A 24,414-nucleotide genomic window follows, 5' to 3' on the forward strand; every position below is an offset into this window, starting at 1 on the left:
CCCCCAGTGCCAGGGTTTAGACCACAAGTCTCCTCTCAGACTCATTCCCCATCACCAATGGCACCCGTCAGGGGTGCCCACTCTCACCCCCCAATTTTTGCCCTGGTTATTAAGCCCCTATCCCAAGCAATTTGTGCCAACCCTCTAATTTCTGGAATATTGGTAGGAAATACTCCCCATAAATTTAGCTTATATGCAGATGATATCATCATATCCCTTCTAGACCCATTACATTCTATGCCCCTTTAATGTCAAGTCCTGGAGAACTTTAGTACGGTCTCCTTGTATAAGCTAAATCCCTCTAAATTATCCATTATTGGAATCTCCCTGTCATCTTCACTCAAAACCAAATATATCCAAAATGTCCCCCTTCTCTTCAGCACCCAACTCTTCCATGACATACCCGGGTATTCCACTTACCTCTCAATCCTCTATGCTTTTGCGCACAAATCTCACCTCTCTTCTTCCGAAACGTCAATCTATAAGTACTTCTATGTCATCCATTAAAGCTTCCTGGGCCGGACACATAGCCTTGACCAAGATGTTCCTCCTCCCACATGTCCTATACTTCTTCAGGACTTTGCCGTTACCAATTCTATCAGCTGACATAGCTAAAATTCAACAAACTCTCAACACCTTCATATGGGCAGCTCATAAACCTTGACTAAAATCCTACTATTAAAGCGAGAGTCCCGCAAAAAATTTTTTTTTAAAAGTCAGCAGCTACAAATACTGCTGACTTTTTTTTAATACAAACGTTTTACAGTATGACAAAATAAAGACGTGGGAGTCTATGCCCGAAAGTGGGTGCAAATACCTGTCTTAGACAGGCATCTGCAGCCCCATCCCTCCTGAAAGGTGCCAAATGTGACACCGGAGGAGGGGAGGGTTCCGAAAAGCGGAGGTTCAATTTTTGCGTGAACCTCAGCTTTAAGTACCCCTATTGCTGGTCTTGGAACACCCAACATCAAATGGTATTACAAGGCAATCATCCTAGACTAAGCAAAACAGTGGTGGGCCCCACTCTCCACAGCCTCATGGCTCCAAATTGAAGCTACAGCAATATCTCTACCCCCCCATATACTATTAGCAGTGATTTGGATGGACTTTTATACATCCTGCTCCTTTTTACCCTCTGTCAATGCCACAGTTGCAACCTGGAAAGCTATATGACAAACCTATCATGGGATCCACATAAATGCCCTGCGGACCTTTCCACTCCTCTCTCTCCAACTACTATCACCAAACTTACCACTACAGTATTTGTCTACAGTAGGGATTCATAGGATTGGAGACCTATACCACAAACTACACCTTAAAAACTTCCAGCAACTCTCGGCCTCATACAACCTCCCTAGTAAGGACTTCTACATTTACCTCAGGATTCGGCATATTATTTCCTCAATATCCATTACTGATGGAACTGTATCTAAGGATTTGCTCTCCTTCTGCACTCGACTATCTACCAAAACCAAGGAAATATCCCACATTTATAATCTTTTATCCTGGCTGGCTTCCACATCCAAATCCTCAAGTATAGTATTTTGGAAATCAAAACTGCAGATCTCAAATCCTCCAGATGTCTGGCATCGATCCCTCAGGCTACCATCTGTTTTCTTCAAAAATGTCTTTCATTGAGAAAAACGCTCATCTCACTCCTCGAAAATGTTGGAGAAATTGCGATGCAATAGGGGGCATCTTTCATATTTGGTGGGACTGCCCTTTCATTGCTCCCTTCTGGGAAAACGTTTCTACACCGATTGCTAATATAGCTCTTGTTTCACAGGTGTTGACTTCTCAAATGTCTCTCTTTGGTCTAGACCCTTCTATCTGGCCTACTACATCCCTTCACATTGTAACTCACATCTTAATAGCAGCACGTGCAACCCTAGCATGGGCTTGGAAGGATCCACTTCCACTGACACTATGCTCCCTCACCTCTAGAATCAATGATCACTGTTGCATGGAATTTCTATTCGCCAAATCATACATGACTGAAAAAAAATTCCACAAGTACTGGTCTCCATGCATAGCACACCCCAGAAGTATCACCCTTAGTGATTTGTACTGATGTATCCATTGACAGCCCCCACATGAGAGGACTCTCACCTTTCTGGGTCTCAGACCGAACAGAGCCAAAAGCAATATCTCCCCCCCCCCCCCCATGATACCTTTAGTTATCTACAATACCTTCATAAGTCTACTTCAGAATTTTCCTCTACCACTTATACTCACTCTGCTTTGCTTACCTCTTCTTCCCACCCCAGACTTGACATTTTTCTTTTGAGGACTGATGTTATAGTCCTCTTCCTGCTTTAGAGTATGCACTTCATCGTATATAGATCTATGCTTCTTCAGATTCATAAGACATTGTTATAACACTGTACATTTGTATACACCCATGTTTTGGGTGGATACCTCTAAGCCCTTGTACACACGGTCGGAGATTCCAATGGACTGTGTCCGATCGGACTGTTTTGTCAGATATTCCGACTGTGTGTGGTCTCCATCGGACTGTTTCCGTCAGACCAAGTTTTCCAACTTGTTGGGGAAATTTTCCGACAAAATGCTCCGATCGGACATACTCCGATCATGTGTAGAGAATTCTGATCGGACAAAGTGCCACGCATGCTCAGATCAAATTCCTACATCAAAGCTATTGGCTACTAGCCTGAACGTAGTCCCGTCATCACGTTCTGAACAATCGGATTTTCCGACAACTTTGTCCGACCGTGTGTTTGCAACAGTTTCGGACAAAATCCAACGGATTTGGTTGTCAGAATGTCCGACCGTGTGTACAAGGGCTAACTCCACTCTAATTTTGTAACCTGTGTTTTCTTATCTCAAAAATGTTTGAAAGTAAAAAAAAATTATAAATAAAAAAAATTATGAACATAAAAAAAGCACTTGTGGGTTTAACTATTCTTTTTTTTACATAGTTCTCCTTTAAGGGGGTGTGGCAGGGTGTGTATCCTGTACCTACATAATTTTGCTAATAGGTCTCCCTCGTTCCCATCTCAAAAAGTTGGGAGGTATGCAAAGTTCCTGTCTAAAGTAGTGGGACATGTAGGAAGGGAACATCCTCCTTAAAGCCCTGTCTTTTTTTGTGTCTCCACCAGAGATATTTTTCTTCAATTCCATTGTAGGAAGTAAGCAGAACCACAAAGCGTACAACTATTGGCAAAAAAACAAAAAAAATAAACCCAGTTTTGGTTCAACTGTTAATGTCTTATTGCCCACATAATGCATATGTGCAGCCGAAAAGAGGGGAGGATTTAACATCCACACACTGCACATATGTGTCCATAGATTGTCAGATTTCTTTGCAGAGAGCATGCTGACTGCAGGCTCCAAGCACAGTGATTGAGCTTTCATATACTGCTGCTGGTCTCTAATAATAATTGGGAACCAGGACAGACTCCCAATCATGCGACCACTGGGACAGCTAATCAATCCATTCTGCCCTCTGGTGTAAAGGCCCACTCAAAGAGTCTGATCAGGAGGGTTAATTCTGAATACCTGTCTACATTAAATAATCAATTATGGTGCTCTCCGTACATTCATTAATTATTCCTCATTCAGATGGTTATTATTTATATATAAACATAAACAAATAAGGTCTGTAATGGTTTTACAGGCCAACAGCGTGCAAGAATCTTGACAATGACATACAAGGCATCTGTTTTGTGTAGTGTTGAGGGTATTAAAAAAAAAACACTAAACATCTAAATAGTACAGAGTCCATACAACTTTCCATAAACAGTTTCCACAGCGTTTGCCAATGTGCTGGAGGTGCCAGGAGGAGGAGGGCGCTATGGCTAACCTGTGGGAGCACTGGAGACACGGTTGCAGCATGTTCTTCTAGTAGCTTTTATCGGATCATTTTGATACTGTACTAGTCTGTACTAGTCTAAACACCATGACCAGGTTATGTGGTATGCTCACAGTCTAAGTTTTTTTTGCCTGCATACAGTATACTGTATCCTGCCTTCTGAGTGTGTTGTGAATTCTTTCTACAATATCGCTCTCTCAGAACACATTTGTTTTGTTTTTTTCGTGTAATTTTTTTGCCAATTTTTTTAAATTCAGAATAATAAAAAAAAAAAGTCTATAAACAAGTAACCTGCAAGCAATGGTTGAAATGGGCACACAACTATTACTTATATATTTTTAAGTAATGTGATTATTCTGGTAAATACTGTTTTATAACATTTGAAGAAAGTTGGTGCAAAGTTTCTCAAAGCTTTTATTTGCTGAATACTTGAGAACTTGAAGAATAAAACTTGTAATTTCTTGCAGTACACAGTGGCAAGTGCAAAGTATACTTACGGTAGGTGTAGTGGGATCTGTTTTCAAGCCCCCCCACCCCACCCTGAAAGGAGGCTGTAAAATCTGGGCAGCATGCATGTAAATGAGACCAAATGCTGTGATAGCAACCTTTGTGCTGAGTTCAGGGCCATAGTTCTGAATGCATTTAGATTTCCTGCCAGTAACCGCACTTCCCTGGGAATATCATAAAGCCACATCTCAGAGAAGGTGACTTAATTTGTACAGTGGTGGCCTGAACTTTATAATTTTCTCTAGGGATGAAGGAGCACAAATATGGACGAAAACTGCTGAGTACAGGGCATGACTGTAGAACTGACAGGAAATTGAAATTGGCTTTAGGTATATTTTCTGCTTTCTGTATGTATTATTAATATTGTGTTAACCTTATTTTTCTCCAACTGCCTCCCGTTTGCCAAAGCATAGGATTTAGGCTACAAGAACAACAAAGAGGGTGCAAACGCCTAGTGCATTATCTTAAGAAAAAGCAAAAAAGTATAGGTAGTATAAATCAGAGGAAAAAGACCAGACCCCCAAAACGCATCAGTCAATATTGTCATCCACACAATTCCTTGAGGTTGGAGAGCAGAATTCTGGATTCTGTGTTTTAGGTTATGCTCCCTATTCTTCTTTGCTTGTGAGTATAATCTGTATTTTTTTCCCCCTTCGATGAAATGCTGAAAATAATGCACTAGGTGTTTGCACCCTCCTTGTTGTTTATACAGTGCTGGCTTCCCCCGATCTATTGGAGGGCTGCACCACTTCCAGCCTGAGTTGCACTGTGGCCTTGATAATACTTGTTTTCAATGGCAGGTGCCCCTATGGTTTCTGAGCACTGAAGTGTCAAGTTTGCATTATGTGAGTATACGATTTAGGCTGCCTAGGCTTTAGGTCATTAAAAGAAGCTTAGGAAAACAGTTTACTAATGGCAAAAAGGAGGTACTCTACAATGTGATTGCGAATCTGGGAACTTTTGAAAATCATAATTCTTGAGAATAGATTAGGAGTAGTGGAGTAGCTTAACATGGTGAATGGTGGGTGTGGCAAAATCATGTGAACAGCGGGGAGGAGCTTGAAGCTATGAAAGTGCAAGGGTCAGAAGTATGTAATCTACAGAGTGCAGAAGTCAGTAGAATTTAATTTACATTGTGCAGGGGTCTGGGGTGGGTAACGCACAGGGGCCAGATCCAAGGGGGGGGGGGGGGGTGCTGGGGTGGGCTGTGCTCCTCAAGATTTTGGTCTTGCCTCTACAGGACCAGTGGCATCAGCATGGTGGACCCTATAATGATGCAGTGAAAGCTAGCCCAACCACCACAGTGCACATAGCCACGAGGATAAAATGTAAGGGTTTGCACACCCAGATCAGACAGACTAGATCTGACCCTGGTAGCATACATAGTGCAGGGGTCAGGTGTACCATCTACAGAGTGTGGGGGTCAGGCATAGGTAATGCAAAAGTCAGGTGTATGTAACCGACATACTTTAGGATTCAGAACTATATACAGCCAAGCTCATAGCTCCCCCTTTGATTCTTTTCACCAGCACCCTCTTTACATAGAACAGAAGTACCACTTATGCACATACATACACACTGCATACACACAATACATAAACATTACATACCCACTGCATAGACACTGCATACCCGTTGCAAATAATGCACTTCACTAGGACATGCTATGTCCAAAGGAATGCAGCGCAATCCAATATAGGTCCAAGCAGCTTCCAAACTGTTATGTGTCCTGCTCCATTACAATCTATGTGACCTACATTTGAAGTGCTTTTGGAATGCACTGTAGAAGTTCCAAAGAAAACAGCATTGCTTATGAATAAGCCCAGTCAAGGTGAAATGCAACAGGCGGGTATGGCTTAGGGCGGGGACTATGTCTGGAAGCTTGTTACATTGAAAAAACCCAACAGTGTGACTTCACTGAGTGCAGCTTCATTTTCTATCTTGTTGATCATTTGGAATGCACATCAAATTAAGGAAAACAATGCCCACGTGCATGAGCCCCAAACATAAGCATATTTTAAAGCCCAACTCCAATATAAGGAGTCCGACTCCAACTCCCAATAAGCCAAAATCTACTTTTGAACTGCCCACCCCTTAAAGCGGGAGTAAACCCACTGACTTTTTTTTCTACACCTGTAAGGGAAAAGACATAATGAGCTAGTATGCACCGCATACTAGCTCATTATGAAATACTTACCTTAGAACGAGGTGCTGGCATCTCACTCTGTCCACACGTCTTCCAGGTATCGCAGCTCCGGTGCTGTGAGTGGCCGGAACCGCAATATCATAACTCCTGCGCATGCACGCGGGAGTTTTGTTCCCGGGAGCGTCTGGTGTTCGCCGGACTTTCAGCTGAGAATCCCCGGAACGCATGCGCCGTTGAAGTCACCGGCTCATTGCGAGGGGAATATCTCCTAAACCGTACAGGTTTAGGAGATATTCTTTTTACCTGCAGGTAATTTTAGGCTTAGCCTTATTATAGGCTTACCAGTAGGTCAAAGTTAGAAATATGACTATAGAACCACTTTAAGAAAATAATATTTACCATACTGTACATGTATGTTCCCTCAAACTGTGCAATCACTCCCACAAAGCCTGCTCTCTAAGCCCTTGTACACACAGTCGGAGAATCCGTCGGAATGTGTCCTATCGGACCATGTCGTCTGGTAATCCGACTGTGTGTGGTATGCATCGGACTGATTCTGTCGGAATATCCGTCGGACCCAATTTTCCAACATGTTGGAAATATTTCCCGACCAACTGGGCCGATCGGACATACTCCGATCATGTGTAGAGAATTTTGATTGGACCAAGTGCCACGCATGCTCAGATCAAATTCCTACATCAAAGCTATTGGCTACTAGCCTGAATGTAGTCCCATTGTAACGAAATGACGTCATCACGTTCTGAAAGATCGGATTTTTCGCCAACTTTGTCCGACCGTGTGTATGCAACAGTTTTGGACAAGATCCGACGGACAAAATCCGACAGACAAAATCCGACGGATTTGGTTGTGGAAATCTCGGACCGTGTGTACAGGGGCTTAGATTCTCTCCGCTGCTGTCACATGCCTGCCCCCTCACGCTATAAAGCAGGGTTAAGTAATAATGCAGAGGGACCCCCCCCCACAGTCTGGAGCACCAGGGGAGAAAGGGAGAGCACCGGCGCTTGATGGAGTGGGGTGTAAAGTAAGTAATGCAATCTCTTCAGCTCCACCTAGACCTAACAAGTATTCTACTCTTAAAGTGCATGGCAGGTCCCACTGCGAGGGAAGATTTTGTTTAAATCCCAGAGTTGGACTTTAAATTTGACCTTCTCATGGGGGAATAGGGGTTTCAAAAACTGCTACTCTATGCCCTATACAGTGGCTCCGGTAGAGTGGCAAATTTAAAGCACAATTTATCCCTTGCTTAAATCAGTTTCTAAAGCAGCCATAGCCTGAGTAGAACATCCTCTCCCCCGCTACCAGTTGTAAAGTAAAACCCTTGCTCTCTGTGGTCATATAGTGGTCCCACTGCACAAGTGCAGCATACCCCCTACTCTGTCAGACCAATAGATCTGCAATCAGCAAAGCTCATGTTCCCATTAATTGGCGAACTCTAACTCTGACTCAGCAGGGAAAAGGTAGGGCCTGTATAGAGGGCTTTTACAAGGGTCCCTCTCTGCAGCCTGTTGGTAGGAGTCAGGTGTTTGTACTCAGGCTGTGATTTCTTTATAAAGACAACGATCTGAAAGACATTAAACACCTTTTGTTTTGATGCACCTGGAATGTTTTTACTGGATTTAAACCAAGGGTTCAATTGGTCCTTAACCACTTGATGACAAATGACGTACTGGTGGTTATACTGAAATAATCATGGTATTGATTTTTTGAGCCGATGTTTATCTCTCTTGTAAAAGCAATCCCAGCAGCTAACTAGTGACTGGATTGATTTTACAAGCAGCGCAGTGAGGCACGGCTTTACTGGGATCTTGCTTCTGCTTGCTGATCACAGAGACAAACAGAGACCAGATCGGCTCTGTTCCCCCCTAAGATATAGGAACCCGGAAGCGATGAGCATACATCACTTCCAGTTTCACCAAATGTAATTGGCGCCATTTAAAAAAAATAAAAAGCATTTGATTAGACTTATCTTAGTGTTCAATTGCTTTCAAGGGCAAAGGAGGGATATGGGAGGAGGGACCCCAGATCTCTCCATAAATAGTACTGGTCACTGCCTATTGCTATCACAGGGGATATTTATATTCCCTGTGATAACAAAATAAAAGTGATAAAACATATTTTTTTAAAGCGACAGTGTAAAAAAAAAATTATTATTTAAAAATGTTTCCAAAGCCCATCCTCCTATGCTCCCAAGCAAAGGCGAATGCATGTGTCAGTCCCGCACGCACGCAAACAGTGATTGTCCCTTACATGTAAGGTATCATCATAAAAGTCAGATCATGTGCAGTAATTCTAGCACTAGACCTCCTGTGTACAACTAGAGTGGTAAACTGTAAAGGCTTTTAAAGCATTGGCTATGGATAGTAAAATGTTGTCCTTTGTTGCCATTAACGGACATGCTCATTTTTAAATAGTGACATGTTTGGTATCTATTTACTCGGAGTAACATAATCTTTTACATTTTGTCAAACAATTGGGTATTTTATTGTGTTTTTGTGCATTAAAAAAAGGTAAATCTCACTGAGAGAGTCTTGCAGGGGTTCTACTGCAAGTTCATTTACTGCTTATTAAGTTTTTTATTTGTACCCAAGCAGGGTGAGCTGAGCTGCTCCAAGAAATAGTATACTGTAACTAAGGTAAAATAAAAAATAGCTGTCTTTTTTTATTGTTGCCGTTGTCCCCTATAGCGAGATTCACCCTTTTTTGTCCTGATCTTCCAATGGAGACACAAGTTCTTCTGACCCTGGTCCTTTGTGACTAGCAGGGATTTTACTCACATTGGAAGAATTTCCACTTACGTCCTCTTGTAGCTATGGGCCAGTAATTGAAGGGAACTCTCCACAGTAGGGCATGGATGGCTCTCTCTTACTGTATCCAAAATGAAAAAAAAAAACCTTGCCTTTAGTTCTACTTTAAATCACGTCAAGGCTTCTGCTGTGAGTTTTGAAGATGCATTGCACCACAATGCCTGTAGTAGGGATTAAAATTGCCCAGCCAAACGTCCCACATTGCAGTGCACATTGCCATCATTGGCCAATGTATTGAACGTCACCTCTGGTCAGGTAGAAGACCTTGGCCAGTGATGGTTTTTGGACAGTCCACACAATAAATAAGGCTGATCTCCCAGCAACTGTTTCAAAATTGGTTGGAGTTTAGTAAGGGTGAGAGACAGCTGGCATTTAGGGAGAGAGAGTCTGCTAGTGTAGCATGCTACTGCACGGTTATATAGTGCTGTTTTTTACAGTACTATATTCAGAGCTCCATATTGCAACTGATACACTGCAATGAATTGCAGTTTGTGGGGCCAAGGAGAGTGGAGTACTGTAATCACTGTGGTTTAAGTAAACCCGAAAATCCTTTTTTTAAGACTACTTTTTTATCTTTTGTGTCAGCGACAGGTTCTGTTGCTGTGTTGACTACATGAGCAGCTTAGTGAATTAATGGTTAGCAGTTTTGACTTGCAGTGCTAGGTTCAAACAAAAGCACAGGGAGCAAGCTCCATGAACACAGGAGTTGATTTACTAAAAGTACATAGACTGTGTACTTTGCAAATTGCCGTTGCTTCAGAGTTTAGTAAAGGTGGTAAAGCTTCACTTTGCAAAGAAGACACAATCACATGTGGGGGAGAGCTCTGATGACCTCCATCATCCTAGCAAAAATGCTGCTTTTTTATTTTCCTTGCATGTGATTGGATAATCTTTGCAAAGTAAAGCTTTACCTCCTTTATTAAGCTCTGGAGCAACTGCACTTTGCAAAGTTCACAGTCTATGTACTTTTAGTAAATCAACTCCTGTGTTCATGGAGCTTGCTCCCTGTGCTTTTGTTTGTTTTCTCCCACATCCAAAAGAATGAAGGTATGCTAACTGGCCCTAGTATATTTATGTGTGCATGAAGGCTGTGGATCTTAGGATTGTGATCTCCTTGAGAGCAGGGCTCAAGAAATACTGACCTACTTAACCACTTGCTGCCCACCATAGAGCAATATGACGTTGGCAAAGTGGTTGCGATATCCTGACAGGACGTCATATGATATCGCCAGGATATCAAGCCGCTGCGCACCCCTGGGGACACGCATTGTGGCGATTGTTGTTGCGGTGTGTCAGTCTGACACACTGCAACTCTGATCTAGTTAAAGAGTCTCTAACAGAGACTCTTTACCACGTGATCAGCTATGTCCAATCCCAGCTGATCACGATGTAAACAGAAAGAGCCATTGATCAGCTTTTTTTTACTCTCGTCTGACATGCGAGTAGAAGAGAGCCAAATGGCTGTTCTCCTGATGGGGGGGTCTGTGCTTATTGTTTATCAGCGCAGCCCCCCCTCGGATGCCTGCCCAGGACCACCAGGGATGGCCACCACACTGGACCACCAAGTATGCCACCCTAGACCACCAGGCAAATGCCAATCAGTGCCATTGAAAAATGCCTGCCAGTGATGCCTGTGCGAGCCATCAGTGCCCATCAATGCCCATCAGTGCTGCCTTTCAGCGCTCATCAGTGCCCATCAGTGCCACCTGAGAGTGCCCAGTGCTGCCTATTAATGCCCATCAGTGCCACCTATGAGTGCCCATCAGTGCCGCCTATCAATGCCACCTATCAGTGCTGCCTATCAGTGCCCATCAGTGCTGCCTATCAGTACCCATCAGTGCCACCTCCTCTGTGCCATCTCATTGGTGCCACCTTATCAGTGCCCATCAGTGCAGCTTATCAGTGTCCATCAGTGAAGGAGAAAACTTACTTATTTACAAAATTTTATAACAAAAACAAAGAAAATACTTTTTTTTTTCAAAACTTTCAGTCTTTTTTTATTCGTTTAGAAAAAAATAAAAACCTCAAAAGTGATCAAATAGCATCAAAAGAAAGCTCTATTTGTGGGAACATAATTATAAAAATTTTGTTTGGGTAGAGTGTAGCATGACTGCGCAATTGTCATTTAAATAGTGACAGCGCTGAAAGCTGGCCTGGGCAAGAAGGAGTGAGAGTGCCCTGTATTGAAGTGGCTAAACATGATTTTTTTTTAATTATTTTTTTTTTTGCGCGTGTAGGGTTCTCCTGGATATACATATCACAACGTTATCAGGGAAAAGGGTCTGATATGTATGTTTAGGGGAAAACCTGTGCCATTTTCTTTTGTATAGGGTCCTCCATTAACATTTATATCGGACCTCATCTAGAACAAGGGTCTCATATAAATGAAGGGAATCCTTGGCTGTTTGTTTACAAAGAGACCTGGAGCTGTAATTTAGGCTAGATTCATATTGGAGCGATTTGGCATGCCTTTTGACATGTAAAATGGCATGCCAAATCAGTGGCTATTGCTGGCATTGTCACCGTCCGAGTTACGGTACTGATTCCCAAAAGTAGTTCCTGTACTACTTTTGGTGACTTGCAGGAACCCGCACAGATGTCTGCAAATCGCTGCTGAAGTCAGACTGCATTGCAAGGTTGAAATCGTGCAAGTTCAGCTGAACTCGCACAATTTCAACCCCTTAGCAGATTGAACATAGACTTACTGTCAATTTGAGAGTAAGAGGCCACTGTAGGCAAAGCAACGCACCTGTACGTTGCTGCCTACTCCTGGGTTTAGGGCATGGCTGGGATCTGCTGATCATCTGTGTGCAATCACAACCCAGAGCTCTGTGTTGATAAACAACACAGAGCTCTGTACAAAACAGGGATGAGGAATTGAGAGATCTAGTAGTAAAAGCAGCCCACATTACACACATTACACAAAGTTAGGCACACATTTAACCCCTTGATTGCCTTAGATGTTAACCTCTTCCCAGCCAGTGTCATTAGTACACCAACAGTGTGTAGTATTACTGATCACTGTATTAAGGTCACTGGTGATGTCAGTGGCACTTATTCAGTTCCCACAGCATCAGTTAGTATCTGGTTTCATCTGGTATCACCGCACTATCACAGTGCCATTATAAGTCGCTAATCATCGTCATTAGTAGTACAAAAAAAAAAGTGTTATAACTTTTGCACAAACCAATCACTATACAGTTATTGAGATTTCTTTTATCAAAGGCATGTAGCAGAATACATTTTGGCCAAAATTGATTTATTATTTATACTTTTTTTATTGGATATATTTTATAGCAGAAAGTAAAAAATATTGATTTTTTTCTAATTTTTGTTTATATTGCAAAAAATCAAAAACCCAGTGATGATCAAATACAACCAAAATAAAGCTCTATTTGTGTGAAAGAAATCATATGAATTTTGTTTGGATATAACATTGCATGACCACGTAATTACCAGTTAAAGTAGAGCAGTGCCGAATAGCAAAAAAGGTCTGGTCATAAAGGGGGTAAAATCTTGCAGAGCTTAATTGACTGTACAACATTTTTTTTTCTTTGTAAATGTAATTTTTGGTGTTGTAGGTTAAATACATCCATGTATGCAGATTTAAAGACATTCTCCAAGCATGCTATTTAACCACTTCCCACCCGGCCAATGCACATATACGGCCGGGTGGGAGCCGTCTACTTCTGATAGGACGTTCAGGAACGTCCTTCAGAAGGAGCGGGTTCGCGCGTGCGCGCGTCCGCGCAGCAGTGCGATCCCGATGTGCTCGTGTCATCCGGACACGGCGCATCTCAGATCGGCAGGAGGGCTCTGTGATTGGCCCTCCTGATCACATGACGGCCGTGTCCAATCACGGCCATCATGTGATGTAAACAAACAGCCGGTTGCTAGGCAATCTTCTCCTCCTCTCCTCACACGGAAGTCATCGCTGAGGAGAGGAGAGCAGATCGCTGCAGCCGGCTGATGATCAGTGAGTATGAGCTGTTTTTTACAGCTTTTTACTCACTGATCATCAGTCTAGTGTAAACACACAACACACCACACAGTATAAACACAATGTCCCCACATATGTCCCCAAAACACACATGTCCCCAAATAATAAAAACACATGTCCCTAATGAATAAAATACTTGTATAGCGCACAATGCGAACTGAATCGCCTCTAGGCGCTGTGGCGAGCTTTGATCATCTGCTAAAAGAGGAAGGTCTTGAGTTTTTTCCTAAAAGCCAGGTGATTTTCTTCCAGGCGGATGTTGATTGGTAGAGCATTCCATAGCCGAGGCCCTTGGACAGCGAATCTCCGATCACCCTTGGATTTATACCGGGCTTTGGGCACGAGAAGGAGGTTTTTGTTGGCTGATCGAAGACTGCGGTTTGGTGTGTAATGATTTATTTTCTCCATTAGGTATTGCGGAGCTTCTCTATGCATGCATTTGTGGGTGAGGCACAGGGTCTTGAACGTGATCCGATTTTTTACGGTTAACCAATGTAAGCTCCTCAGCGAAGGAGAGATGGATTCCCAGGGTTTTTTTCCTGTTATCAGCCTTGCCGCCGTGTTTTGGATCAGTTGTAATCGCGCAAGTTGATATTGTGGTAATCCTATGTAAAGCGAGTTTGCGTAGTCCAGTCGTGAATTAATGATTGTTCCAACTACCACTGCTTTGTCATTCTTTGGGATAAAAGGGATGAGTCTGCGAAGCATGCGCAGCAGATGGTGAGATCGACTGACTACAGATCCTATTTGCGCATCCATTGACATTTGTGCGTCTAAAATAACCCCGAGACTCTTCGCTTTGGTCTTTGGGGAGATAGTCTGCCCAAAGACGGTTGGTGGAGACCAGGAGGTTTTGGTTGCGGGCTTATGATTTGGGTGTAAGATAAGAAGCTCTGTCTTTGATTCGTTCAGCTGGAGGGAGTTGGTGGTCATCCAGTCCTCTATTGATTTGAGGCAGTTTTCAAGTTGTTGTTGGTGATCTTTTTTTCCATTGATCCGGAAATAAAGTTGCGTGTCGTCAGCGTAAGAGTGGAAGCAGAGATCTGAGCATCTGATGATTTGAAGGAGTGGGCGAATGTAAATGTTGAAGAGAACGGGTGACAACGGAGAGCCTTAAGGGACTCCGCAGGTGACTGCCCGAGTTTCGGACAGGAATTTTCCTAGTTTCACTGTCTGTGACCGATTTCCTAGGAAGGACGCGAACCATTGGAGATCTATGTCTTGGACTCCGGCTACTTCTGTGAGGCGGACGAGTAGAGTATTGTGATCTACTGTATCAAACGCTGCACTTAGGTCTAGCAGTACGAGGAGACACAGCTCTCCGTCATCTGCTGCTTCGAGGGCGTCATCCCAAATCTTGAGGAGATCTGTTTCTGTTCCATGACCCGGGCGGAAGCCTGATTGCAGCGGGTCCAGGAGTTTGTGAGTATCCAGGTGAAGTTGTAGCTGATGTACTACAGCTTTCTCCATGATCTTAGAAATGGTGTTGAGGCTTGTAATTGGCCTACGGTTGTTTGGATCCTGAGGGTCCAGGTTTGGTTTCTTGAGTAGAGGTTTGACAATGCCTTGTTTGAGGATGCTGGGAACAATCCCTTCGTGGAATGATCGGTTTATGAGGTGGGTTATGGTTGGAGCCACGATGTCGGAGCATTCTTTCAGTAGTTTTGTGGGGGTGATGTCAATAGGTGAGGTACTGTCACGCAGTTTATTAATGATGTTTTTTGCGGTGTCTACGGTAATTGGGGATAGTGAAAATGTTGGCGGTTGCGGTATGTTGGTGCAGACATCCTCTTTATGTATTTGCTGGCTGAGGTTGGATGTTTTCTTCTGACAAATTGTTTCCCTGATGGTTTTGACTTTATCGATGAAAAAATCCGACAGTTTGTCACAGTAATCCTGGGATTCGCTTTCTGGGGGTTCTAGGCACACCGGATTCATTGATTGATTAACCAGTCTAAACAGTTCCCGTGGTTGGTTTGCGGACGTTGAGATTGTATATGAGAAGTGGTCCTTTTTGGCTTTGAAGATTGCTTTCTGATAATTCTCTGTGAGACCTTTGTAGTTAAATAGGTTTTCCTCGGTGGGATTTCTTCTCCATGTTCTTTCCGCTCTTCTGCGTTCTTGCTTTAGTACGGAGAGGGAGCTATTAAACCATCCAGCATTTTTCTTCCTGATGAGTGCCCTGCGTTTTGGTGCTACCGAGTCTGCTGATTGCAGTAATGCCTTGTTCAGCGAGTTGAGTGTTTCCTCCGTAGAGTGGTTTAAGGTTATTGTAGATATCTTTTTGGACAGAGTGGTTTTGAAGGCTTCGGAGTACAGTTGTTTATGCGATCTGGTCCAGTGCGTTGTTACAGGTTTCCGTTTTGCGTTGGTAGCGATTTTGAATTTGATGGCGTGGTGATCCGTCCATGGCAGAGTTATGTTGTCGAGTATGTTGATGTTGATGTTCTGTTTGAAAATGAGGTCCAGGGTGTGTCCTGACCCATGCGTGGGAGTCTTTATCAGTTGCTGTAGACCCAGTTCTTCTAGTTGATTGATGCAGGCAGTCACGATGGGGTCTTTAGGCTCATTTGCCCAAAGGTTGAAATCTCCGAGTGCCAGGAAATTTTTGAATTTTAGGGTGTGCATTGCAAAGGATTCCGTGAGGGGTGAAAGAAGATTGGATTTTGGTCCCGGTGGTCTGTAGCACAGTAGAATATGAGTGGTGTCATGAGGTGTTGGTTGAAGATGTAGCATCAGGGTTTCCATAAAAGGCACTGGGTTCTGAGATGATGGTTTAGTGAGATCCAGGTGACCTTTAAAGATCACTGCTAGGCCTCCTCCTTTTTTCCCTATCCGGTGTTCGGTTAGGATCCTGTAGTTTTCCGGCACCAATTCGGTGAGGATGGTGTTGCAGTCAGAGGTTAACCAGCTTTCGGTGATGAAGAGGCAGTCTACATTGTTCTCGATGATGAAGTCGTGTACTTCCAGTCTATGTTTGACTGCAGACCTGGCGTTAATCAAGGCGCAATCTAATTGTAGTGGTCGAGTAGATGTCTTCCTGTGGTTGGGAGCTGCTTGTCGTCCGGTTTTTAATAGTTGTTCTCTTTGAAGTATTTTTTGTATGGAAGATGGCAATGTGGTGTTGATGTTCCTTAGTCTGTGCAGAACTTCAGCTGAGTATTTGAAGTAGCACATGGTTTGCGGATGCTGTTGATGGTACTATGGGCCTAAGATGATGATCCTGATCAGGGTATTGATCCTGAGGTGGGGCTAGGTATCAGACTTGCCGCCGTGCTTGAGGCTATTAGCGCGCAAGTTGATCAGGGGATGCCTATATGGATGCGGAAGGAGTTGTTGTATTCTGTTGCTGGCTGTTCCAGCTACCTTTACTTAAGGTGAAGGTCTCTGCTCAGAAAAGAAGTCTGGCTGTGATCTGGAATAGTCGTCCTAGGATATCGTAAAAAATGGAAAGGAGGCCGGAGGTAGGGGCATGCTAACCTATGGTTGTTCCTGATTGTTCCAGAGGAAGGCGAAAAACCCACTGACAGTAGCAGCCAAACGCACCAGTGGGGCAAAAATTCCTTCCTGACCCCCGTAGGCGGTCGGACGGAAACCCTGGAACAATCACTGGGGGGGGGGGGGGTGGAGGTGCGAGCTTACATGGCTGCGGTGGTCCCTGTTAAACACTCTGGTTCCGGTGAATCTGGCTTGCTGTCAGCCTGACGTTTCTGGAAAGCTGTCTGGTTGCCCCTTGCAGTGGGATCTTTAAAATGGAGGGGAGGATGGAGGTAGGATAGAGGTTAGAGACTCCTGTCTTAACTCCTGTTTTTAACTCCTGGTTGTTAACTCTCCACTTTGGTTCAAAAAATCCACTTGTGTTCACAAAATCCACATGCAAGACACCATCAGGGAGCAAGTTAATAATAAATGTCCCCCACATATGTCCCACTAAAATCACATGTCCCAATGATTATCTGCACACATATGCACACATATGTACGTGATCACCTGCACACATTTGTACATGATCATTTGTGTACATATGTCCGTGATCACACAAACCAATTATTATACACTTAACTGAATTTTTTTTACCAAAAACATGTAGCAGAATACATTTTGGCTTAAATTTATGACAAAATTAGATTTTATTGGATTTCTTTTAAAATAGAAAAAAGAAAATATCGTTTTTTTTACAAATTTCCGCTTTTTTTGCGCTTATATCGAAAAAAAAAAAAACGGAGTCGTGAATAAATAACACCAAAATAAAGCTCTATTTGTGTGAACAAAATGCTAAAAATTTCATTTGGGTACAGTGTAGCATGGCCGTGCAATTGTCACTGAAAGCGCTAGAGCGATGAAAGCTGAAAATTGGGCTGGGAAGGAAGGGGGCGAAAGTGCCCTGTATTGAAGTGGTTAAGGGATTTCTACATTTTTTATGTTTTGTTTTAAGCATTATTAAAACTACTGCTCCTCACCAAAAAATTGCATTGGTATATGTCCCCCACTTCAGCTCCCCATAACTTTTGTGTAGCGCCTACTAGCTTGGTGCTAGTGTACATAGTTGTTATTGTAGGAAAATTTGGTCTGGCTGAGAGCTAGGCCTGGCTTCAATCTGGGCCAGGGCTGAGTGACTCAGGAACTCTGGTAACCCCACCCCCCCTCCCAGTTCTGTGGAACCCTGGAGAAGCTTTCAGAAGTAGAGGGTAGAGTCTTGGAGTACTGATGAGAGCCACCAGCCAATACCCAGCAAAATGAGCTGGCATCAGTCATGCTAGCAGGTGCAGTCAGGTGGAAGATGGAGAAGGAGTGCTGAGGAGGCTGTCGGTGACCCTTGAGGGTGCCCTCCAGTCTGGGGGGGGGGGGGGGTGACCTTGGCCTGTGGCTCAGATGCTGGAGAGACCCTCTACAACACACAGAGGAAATTCTTCCTGGAGGCATGGGCACAAGGAGAGGACAGCACACCCAGGAGTTCTCCAGAGGAGCCAGCCAGGTGTGCTTGTGAGAATGAGCAGTCTGTAAGGACTGTAGAGAGAGAGAGAGAGAGAGAGTGTCAGGCTGGAAGGACTATGGACAAGTAGCCCGGGGGGCTAGTAAAAGGAGCAGCTGCAGCCAGGTGGGCTGGCAGTGTCTGAAGAGGTGGTGCTGGGATCAATAGGCACAGGGTTAGAAGCTGGACACTGACTTTTGCTACACATTTACACAATTTGCTATAGGGTTCCTGCCTATAACAGGATGTTGCTCTAAGATCCAACTGAGTGCTGTGTCAGGATCATCTTTTTGTCAAGTGTACCAGTTGAGTTCTGCAAGCAAGTGTGCTAGCGGAGCAGAGGAGTGTATATAGACAGTATAGACAGTATATACTATAGGAAAGTTGCTTCAGAAGTTGTTTTAAGTCAAGTGGGCATCCCCTAATACCCCTACTCCCCATCCCAAGTTATATCCCTTCAAAATACAAAAAAACTAAGTGCCGCACTGTTTTCTGACTCTGGGAGACTGTGGAAACTCAGTGTGCCCAGCTCTGCAGGGGTGGGGGGATCTCATTTCACCTGCGGCTCCTACGTGGGGTGCGCTACATTTTGACATTCCCTTGCCTAATAGCCTAGAACATAGCCTACTACTTTCTAAGATTAGGCTCCCATTGCTTTTAACTGAGTTTGGATTTGGCATCTAAGCCTCAGTAAAGTTCGCAGAACATACCCCAAACTGGACCCAGGCACAGCTTGTCACTAGTCTCCAGTAACATAGGCGATTAGGGGGTTCTTGAAAGCTTATTTATTGTTGGCTAGGAATATGTAAATGCTTTATAATAAGCCCACAAACAAAGATACCCTCTCTTAAGTGCTCGTGTCCACCAATGACATCCGACCCTAAAATTACAGTTCACCACGTATGTAGTTATTTGAAGGTTAACCAGTTAAAAAGTATTATATTGTACTTAACTTTAAGATGTATACAGTAGTGTCTAATAGTCCCCATGGTGTTCATTGTTTTCCTCTGTCCTTACTGGGACCCAAATTGAGGGAGTAAAAGGTTTCACCCTGGTGTTCTTTGTGTATCTGGAGCGTGGAGGGGGGGGGGGGGGGGGAGTTTTACTTCCTCATCTGGAATTCCATGAGGACTAAGGAAAACATGCCACAGAATATTAGCTGCATCTGGGTACATTTTAAAGTCAGTACAACAAATTGTTCTTTAGCTGTATTATAGATAGCAGCTGACACAGAAAGGTAGGTTGTCCATGAGTGCCCCTGATACCAGCATCACTACTGATGATCGGGTATCCATTTTCACCAAACACCATTTCTTTGGGAAGGCTGTCTCATTTCTTCAGTAAATTATGTCCTTAAATGCTGAAAAGCATTGCAAGTCAGTTTCACATGCCACAGAGTCAATTAAGTGCTGTCAAAGCCAAAGCAATAATATTCTTTATGCCTGGTGTGTCAGGATGGGAGCTTCAGATAGCTTTTTTGTTATTTATATATTTCTAATAAAAAAAATATGGTTCCAAGTGTGAAGACAATAATAATAATGTAAATTGAATTCAGTTATGAATTAATTCAGTTATGAGCACCTTGTCCCATTATTGATTTTTGGAGAATGTTAAGGCTAACTATGTTGTAATATCTGTCCAGTAGATGTGAGGCAAATGTGTGGATGTAATGCCATGTTTTAAAGCACAATAATACATTAATTGGTTGACTTTCAAAAGAACTCAGGTACCGTCAATATATTACTGGCATTTGCACACATGTGCCCACAACTATTCCTCCACATAACAACAGTTAGTTGTACTGCTTCCTGCATATAACATTACAGCTTAAGGTTCACACTCTTGCGGGTTTGCATCTCGCATTTGCACAGGCATGGCAGGCCCATTCATTTGACGCAGGAAAATGGTTCCTGCAGCATTTTAAAACGCAGCGTCCAGGAAATCGCATGGTGCTTTTTTGCACCATGTGATTTCCCTGTGGTTCCCACAAACATGCTGTGTTTTTAGATGCGTAGGATGTCAACAATGAATGTGTTTTTAAAGAGCAGTGCATTTTGACTGCAGGTGGTTGCGATTCCCACACCCGAAGCTACCCGCAATAGTGTGAACCTAGGAGTTTTGCCCCAAAATAGGCTTAATTGCAGAGGACCTCTGCAACTATGACTGCCTTTGGTAAAACATGTTAGTGTGAGCAGTCCACAGGTACTGTCATTTTGGCTCTGTGGAATAACATTTTGTTGCACTGAGTGATGTCATTGGCGTGCAGCTATGTCTTCTCTTCATGCATTATTAAATTGACAGTCACAGAATGAAGACTTAAGTAGAAAATGGGGGCTAGGCAGCATAAAGACACACCAAAAAAAAAAAAAAAATAGACAGACACATACAATATGTACAATAAAGAAATCCTTGACATCTGAGAGTTTACAGGTACAAAAATCATTGGATGCTAGAAAGCATATGGAATTAAAAAACATTGACTGTTAAGTAGCATATGGGAACAAAAATCACTAGAAGCCAGGCACAAGTTCTCCATAACTGTTGTAGTGAGACAGACTGAGATGTCCGTTACATAGGAAGATTCATGCTTACATCGCTATTAACTGGTCAAGCTGGTAAAGCTCCACAATTCGACTGTTAAATCATTAACTATGACCGTATCCAACCTTGGTTTTAGGAATGTAGAAAAAACACTATTGATATTCACGTTCACCTTTGTTATTACAGCCATGCACCGTTTTAGACTCATGTAGGAAAAAGGCAACAATTACCTAATGTATTAAAGGAAAAATACCTACAATTAAAAGACTCTTACCTGGATAAGATACTGGGAACAGAGGTTCAAGAGCTCAAGTAATTGCAAGTGACTACCAGCAGCCAGTACATCTTGAATTGCTCCAGGTTCCAGAAGAATCTAATAAATAAGCAAATGCAGTTAAAAACAAGGCATTTTTCCACTGAATATCAATGCTATGCACCTTCACATTTCGAGGGCCTCCTTAAAATAATTACTGTGAGTTCATATAGAAATGTTAAAATGAATACAATATAATTATCTTGAGTACATTAGTAATAACTATTCTAATAATAATGCAATAATTGAATAACTGCAATAATGTTAAAATGTCATTTAATGCTGTATTAGTTCATCTGGAACAGTTGGCTATTTTCAGTTCTATCATAATGTATTTCTCATTTACTTTGACACAATAATAATAATAATAATAATAATAATCATAATAGTAATGTTTTGTGATACTCTGCTTTGAAGAGTATAGGCCTGACTGACTGCTAGCCACTAAAGAACTGTGCTGGTAGTAAGTATTAATGTGTTCTCTCCCAGAATCCTGACCTTTTTCTCACAAAGACACAGTCAGCAGCATGAAGCCTTTATTCAATTATTCTGATTCTAAACTATGAAATGACAAAAACTGTTGTGACGTGAATCTGTGTTCACTGTAAACATTTAATCAGTTTGTATTTACTTCACCTCATATCACACTAATAAATCAGGCTCAGAAAAGCACTGCAAAACAAGTTTGGGATATATACTTATATAATAGCAAAATATAAAATTTTCAAGTGTATCCTCTTATTAACATGAATAATATTACTTGCATTATTAGTAATATATAAAGCTTTACTTGTGAATAGGTGCTTGTAATCTGTATATTAACCACTAGATGGCCCCATAGGCTAAGTAATAGAACTATCAATGCTACTTCTGGAGATAGGGAAATGCATGAAATGTGGATATACTGAAGACACACTCTTAAATAATTCACCATGACCCACCATCATTCTCACTTTCATTACTCTAGAAAGTATGAAAGAGGGGAATAAAAGTGACCCTACCAAATACTTAAGACCAAAGTTTCAGTTTTTTTTATGTGACTTTTACATTTTATGGGCCCGTTTACCCAGTTGCATTGTTCTGAATGGCACCTTAAAGCACTTTCAGTGCCTCGAAAAAGCATTCACACCCCTTAAAATTTTCCACATTTTGTCATGTTTCAACCAGAAATGTCAATGTATTTTATTGGGATTTTATGTGATAGACCAACACAAAGTGGCACATAATTGTGAAGTGGAAGGAAAGTGATAAATGGCGTTCAAATTTGTTTACAAATAAATATATGAAAAGTGTGGCGTGCATTTGTATTCAGCCCCCCTGAGTCAATACTTTGTAGAACCACCTTTCGCTGCACGTGTTTTTGGGTATTTTGGATGGAGAGTGTCTGTGAACAGCATTTACGTCTTGCCACAGATTCTCAATTGAATTTAGGTCTGGACTGTGACTGGGCTGTTCTAGCACATGAATATGCTTTAAACGAAACCATTTCATTTTAGCTCTGGCTGTATGTTTAGGGTCGTTGTCCTGCTGGAAGGTGAACCTCTGCCCCAGTCAAGTTTTTTGCAGATGCTAACAGGGCAATCTTAGAAGAACCTGTATTTGGCTCCATCCAACTTCCCATCAACTCTGACCAGCTTCCCTGTCCCTGCTAAAGAAAAGCATTCCCACAACATGAAGTTGCCACCACCATGTTTCACAGTGGGAATTGTGTGTTCAGGGTGAAGTGCAGTGTTAGTTTCCCGCCACCCATAGCGTTTTGCTTTTAGGCCAAAAAGTTCAATTTTGGTCTCATCTGACCAGAGCACCTTCTTCCACGTGTTCGCTGTGCCCCCCACATGGCTTCTCGGAAAATGCAAACACAATTTCTTATGGGTTTCTTTCAAGAATGGCTTTCTTCTTGCCACTCTTCCATAAAGGCCAGATTTGTGGAGTGCACGACTATTAGTTGTCCTGTGGACAGATCCTCCAACCTGAGCTGTGGATCTCTGGAGCGCCTCCAGAATTACCATGGGCCTCTTGGCTGCTTCCTTGATTAATGCTCTCCCTGCCCGACCTGTCAGTTTAGGTGGGTGGCCATGTCTTGGTAGGTTTGCAGTTGTGCCATACTCTTTCCATTTTCAGATGATGGATTGAACAGTGCTCTGTGAGATTTTCAAAGCTTGGGATATTTTTTATAACCTAATCCTGCTTTAAACTTCTCCACAACATTATCCCTGACCCGTCTGGTGTGTTCCTTGGCCTTCATGACGCTGTTTGTTCACTAAGGTTCTCTAACAAACCTCTGAGGATGTCACAGAACAGCTGTATTTATACTGAGATTAAATTACACACAGGTGGACTCTATTTACTAGTTAGGTGGCTTCTGAAGGCTTTGGTTCCACTAGATCTTAGTTAGGGGTATCAGAGTAAAGGGGGCTGAATACAAATGCACGCCACACTTTTCAGATATTTATTTGTAAAAAAAATTGAAAAACAGTTATCTTTCTCTTTCCACTTCACAATTATTTGCCACTTTGTGTTGGTCTATCATATAAAATCCCAATAAAATACATTTACATTTTTGGCTGAAACATGACGAAATGTGGAAAATTCAAGGGGTTTGAATACTTTTTCAAAGCACTGTACATAGCAGTATACCACAATGCATTCTGGTGCTTTAGACAGCCCATTCAAATAAGCATGCTGCTTTACCACAAAGCACGTTAATGCACGGCATATCACACGCTAACACATGGCAAAGGTGATGATGGGTCCTAAATGCTTGCCTCTTTAATCATCCTGTTGCATTAAATATAGAGATGTGTAGATTTATCTATACATCTAATACAATCAAAAAATATAAAAGAAAAAGCATGTAACCATGTGAAAGTCAAATCAACAATGACTTTAGGGTAAAAACTGAAATAACCTAAAATATGTATCCACGGAAACTACACTACACTTTTCCTTTTATTAGTATATACTGTATGATTTTTTTTCCCCAATAAATAGGCTTCCATCTTATGTTTGTATTTGTTGGTCAAAAAGCAGACATCAATTTTCCTGATCTAATTTGTTCTTGCATTTCCTGTCTTTGTATGCACAGCTTATTAAATTGCTATGAAATTGACCAGCAAATCCAATTCAGGTCAATCAAATATGACCAGATTAATCTTCTTTTTAGAAAAAAAGTCCTCCTAATCTTGTCTAGCACTAAAGAACATCTTTTTTGCCTGTGTGCAATGGGTCCAAACATGAATTTAATACAAAAAATGAATATGTGAGTTTTTATTTATTAT

At 42.3% G+C, this 24,414-nt stretch overlaps 1 protein-coding gene across 5 annotated transcripts in view; it reads right to left on the reverse strand.

The window, feature by feature from the left end:
- Positions 1-24,414, reverse strand: part of KLHL32 (kelch like family member 32) — a 291,710-nt gene that overhangs the window by 188,295 nt on the left and 79,001 nt on the right. For all 5 annotated transcript variants that reach the window (XM_077487215.1, XM_077487214.1, XM_077487212.1 and 2 more), the window contains one exon: positions 21,098-21,196. In XM_077487215.1, coding sequence (XP_077343341.1) covers positions 21,098-21,196 — 99 coding nt within the window. The remainder of the gene's footprint in view (positions 1-21,097; positions 21,197-24,414) is intronic.

This window comes from Lithobates pipiens, unplaced genomic scaffold (genome assembly GCF_037356315.1).
Source record: "Lithobates pipiens isolate NorthernLeopardFrog02 unplaced genomic scaffold, aLitPip1_a1.2 Scaffold_18, whole genome shotgun sequence".
Taxonomy (NCBI): Eukaryota; Metazoa; Chordata; class Amphibia; order Anura; family Ranidae; genus Lithobates; species Lithobates pipiens.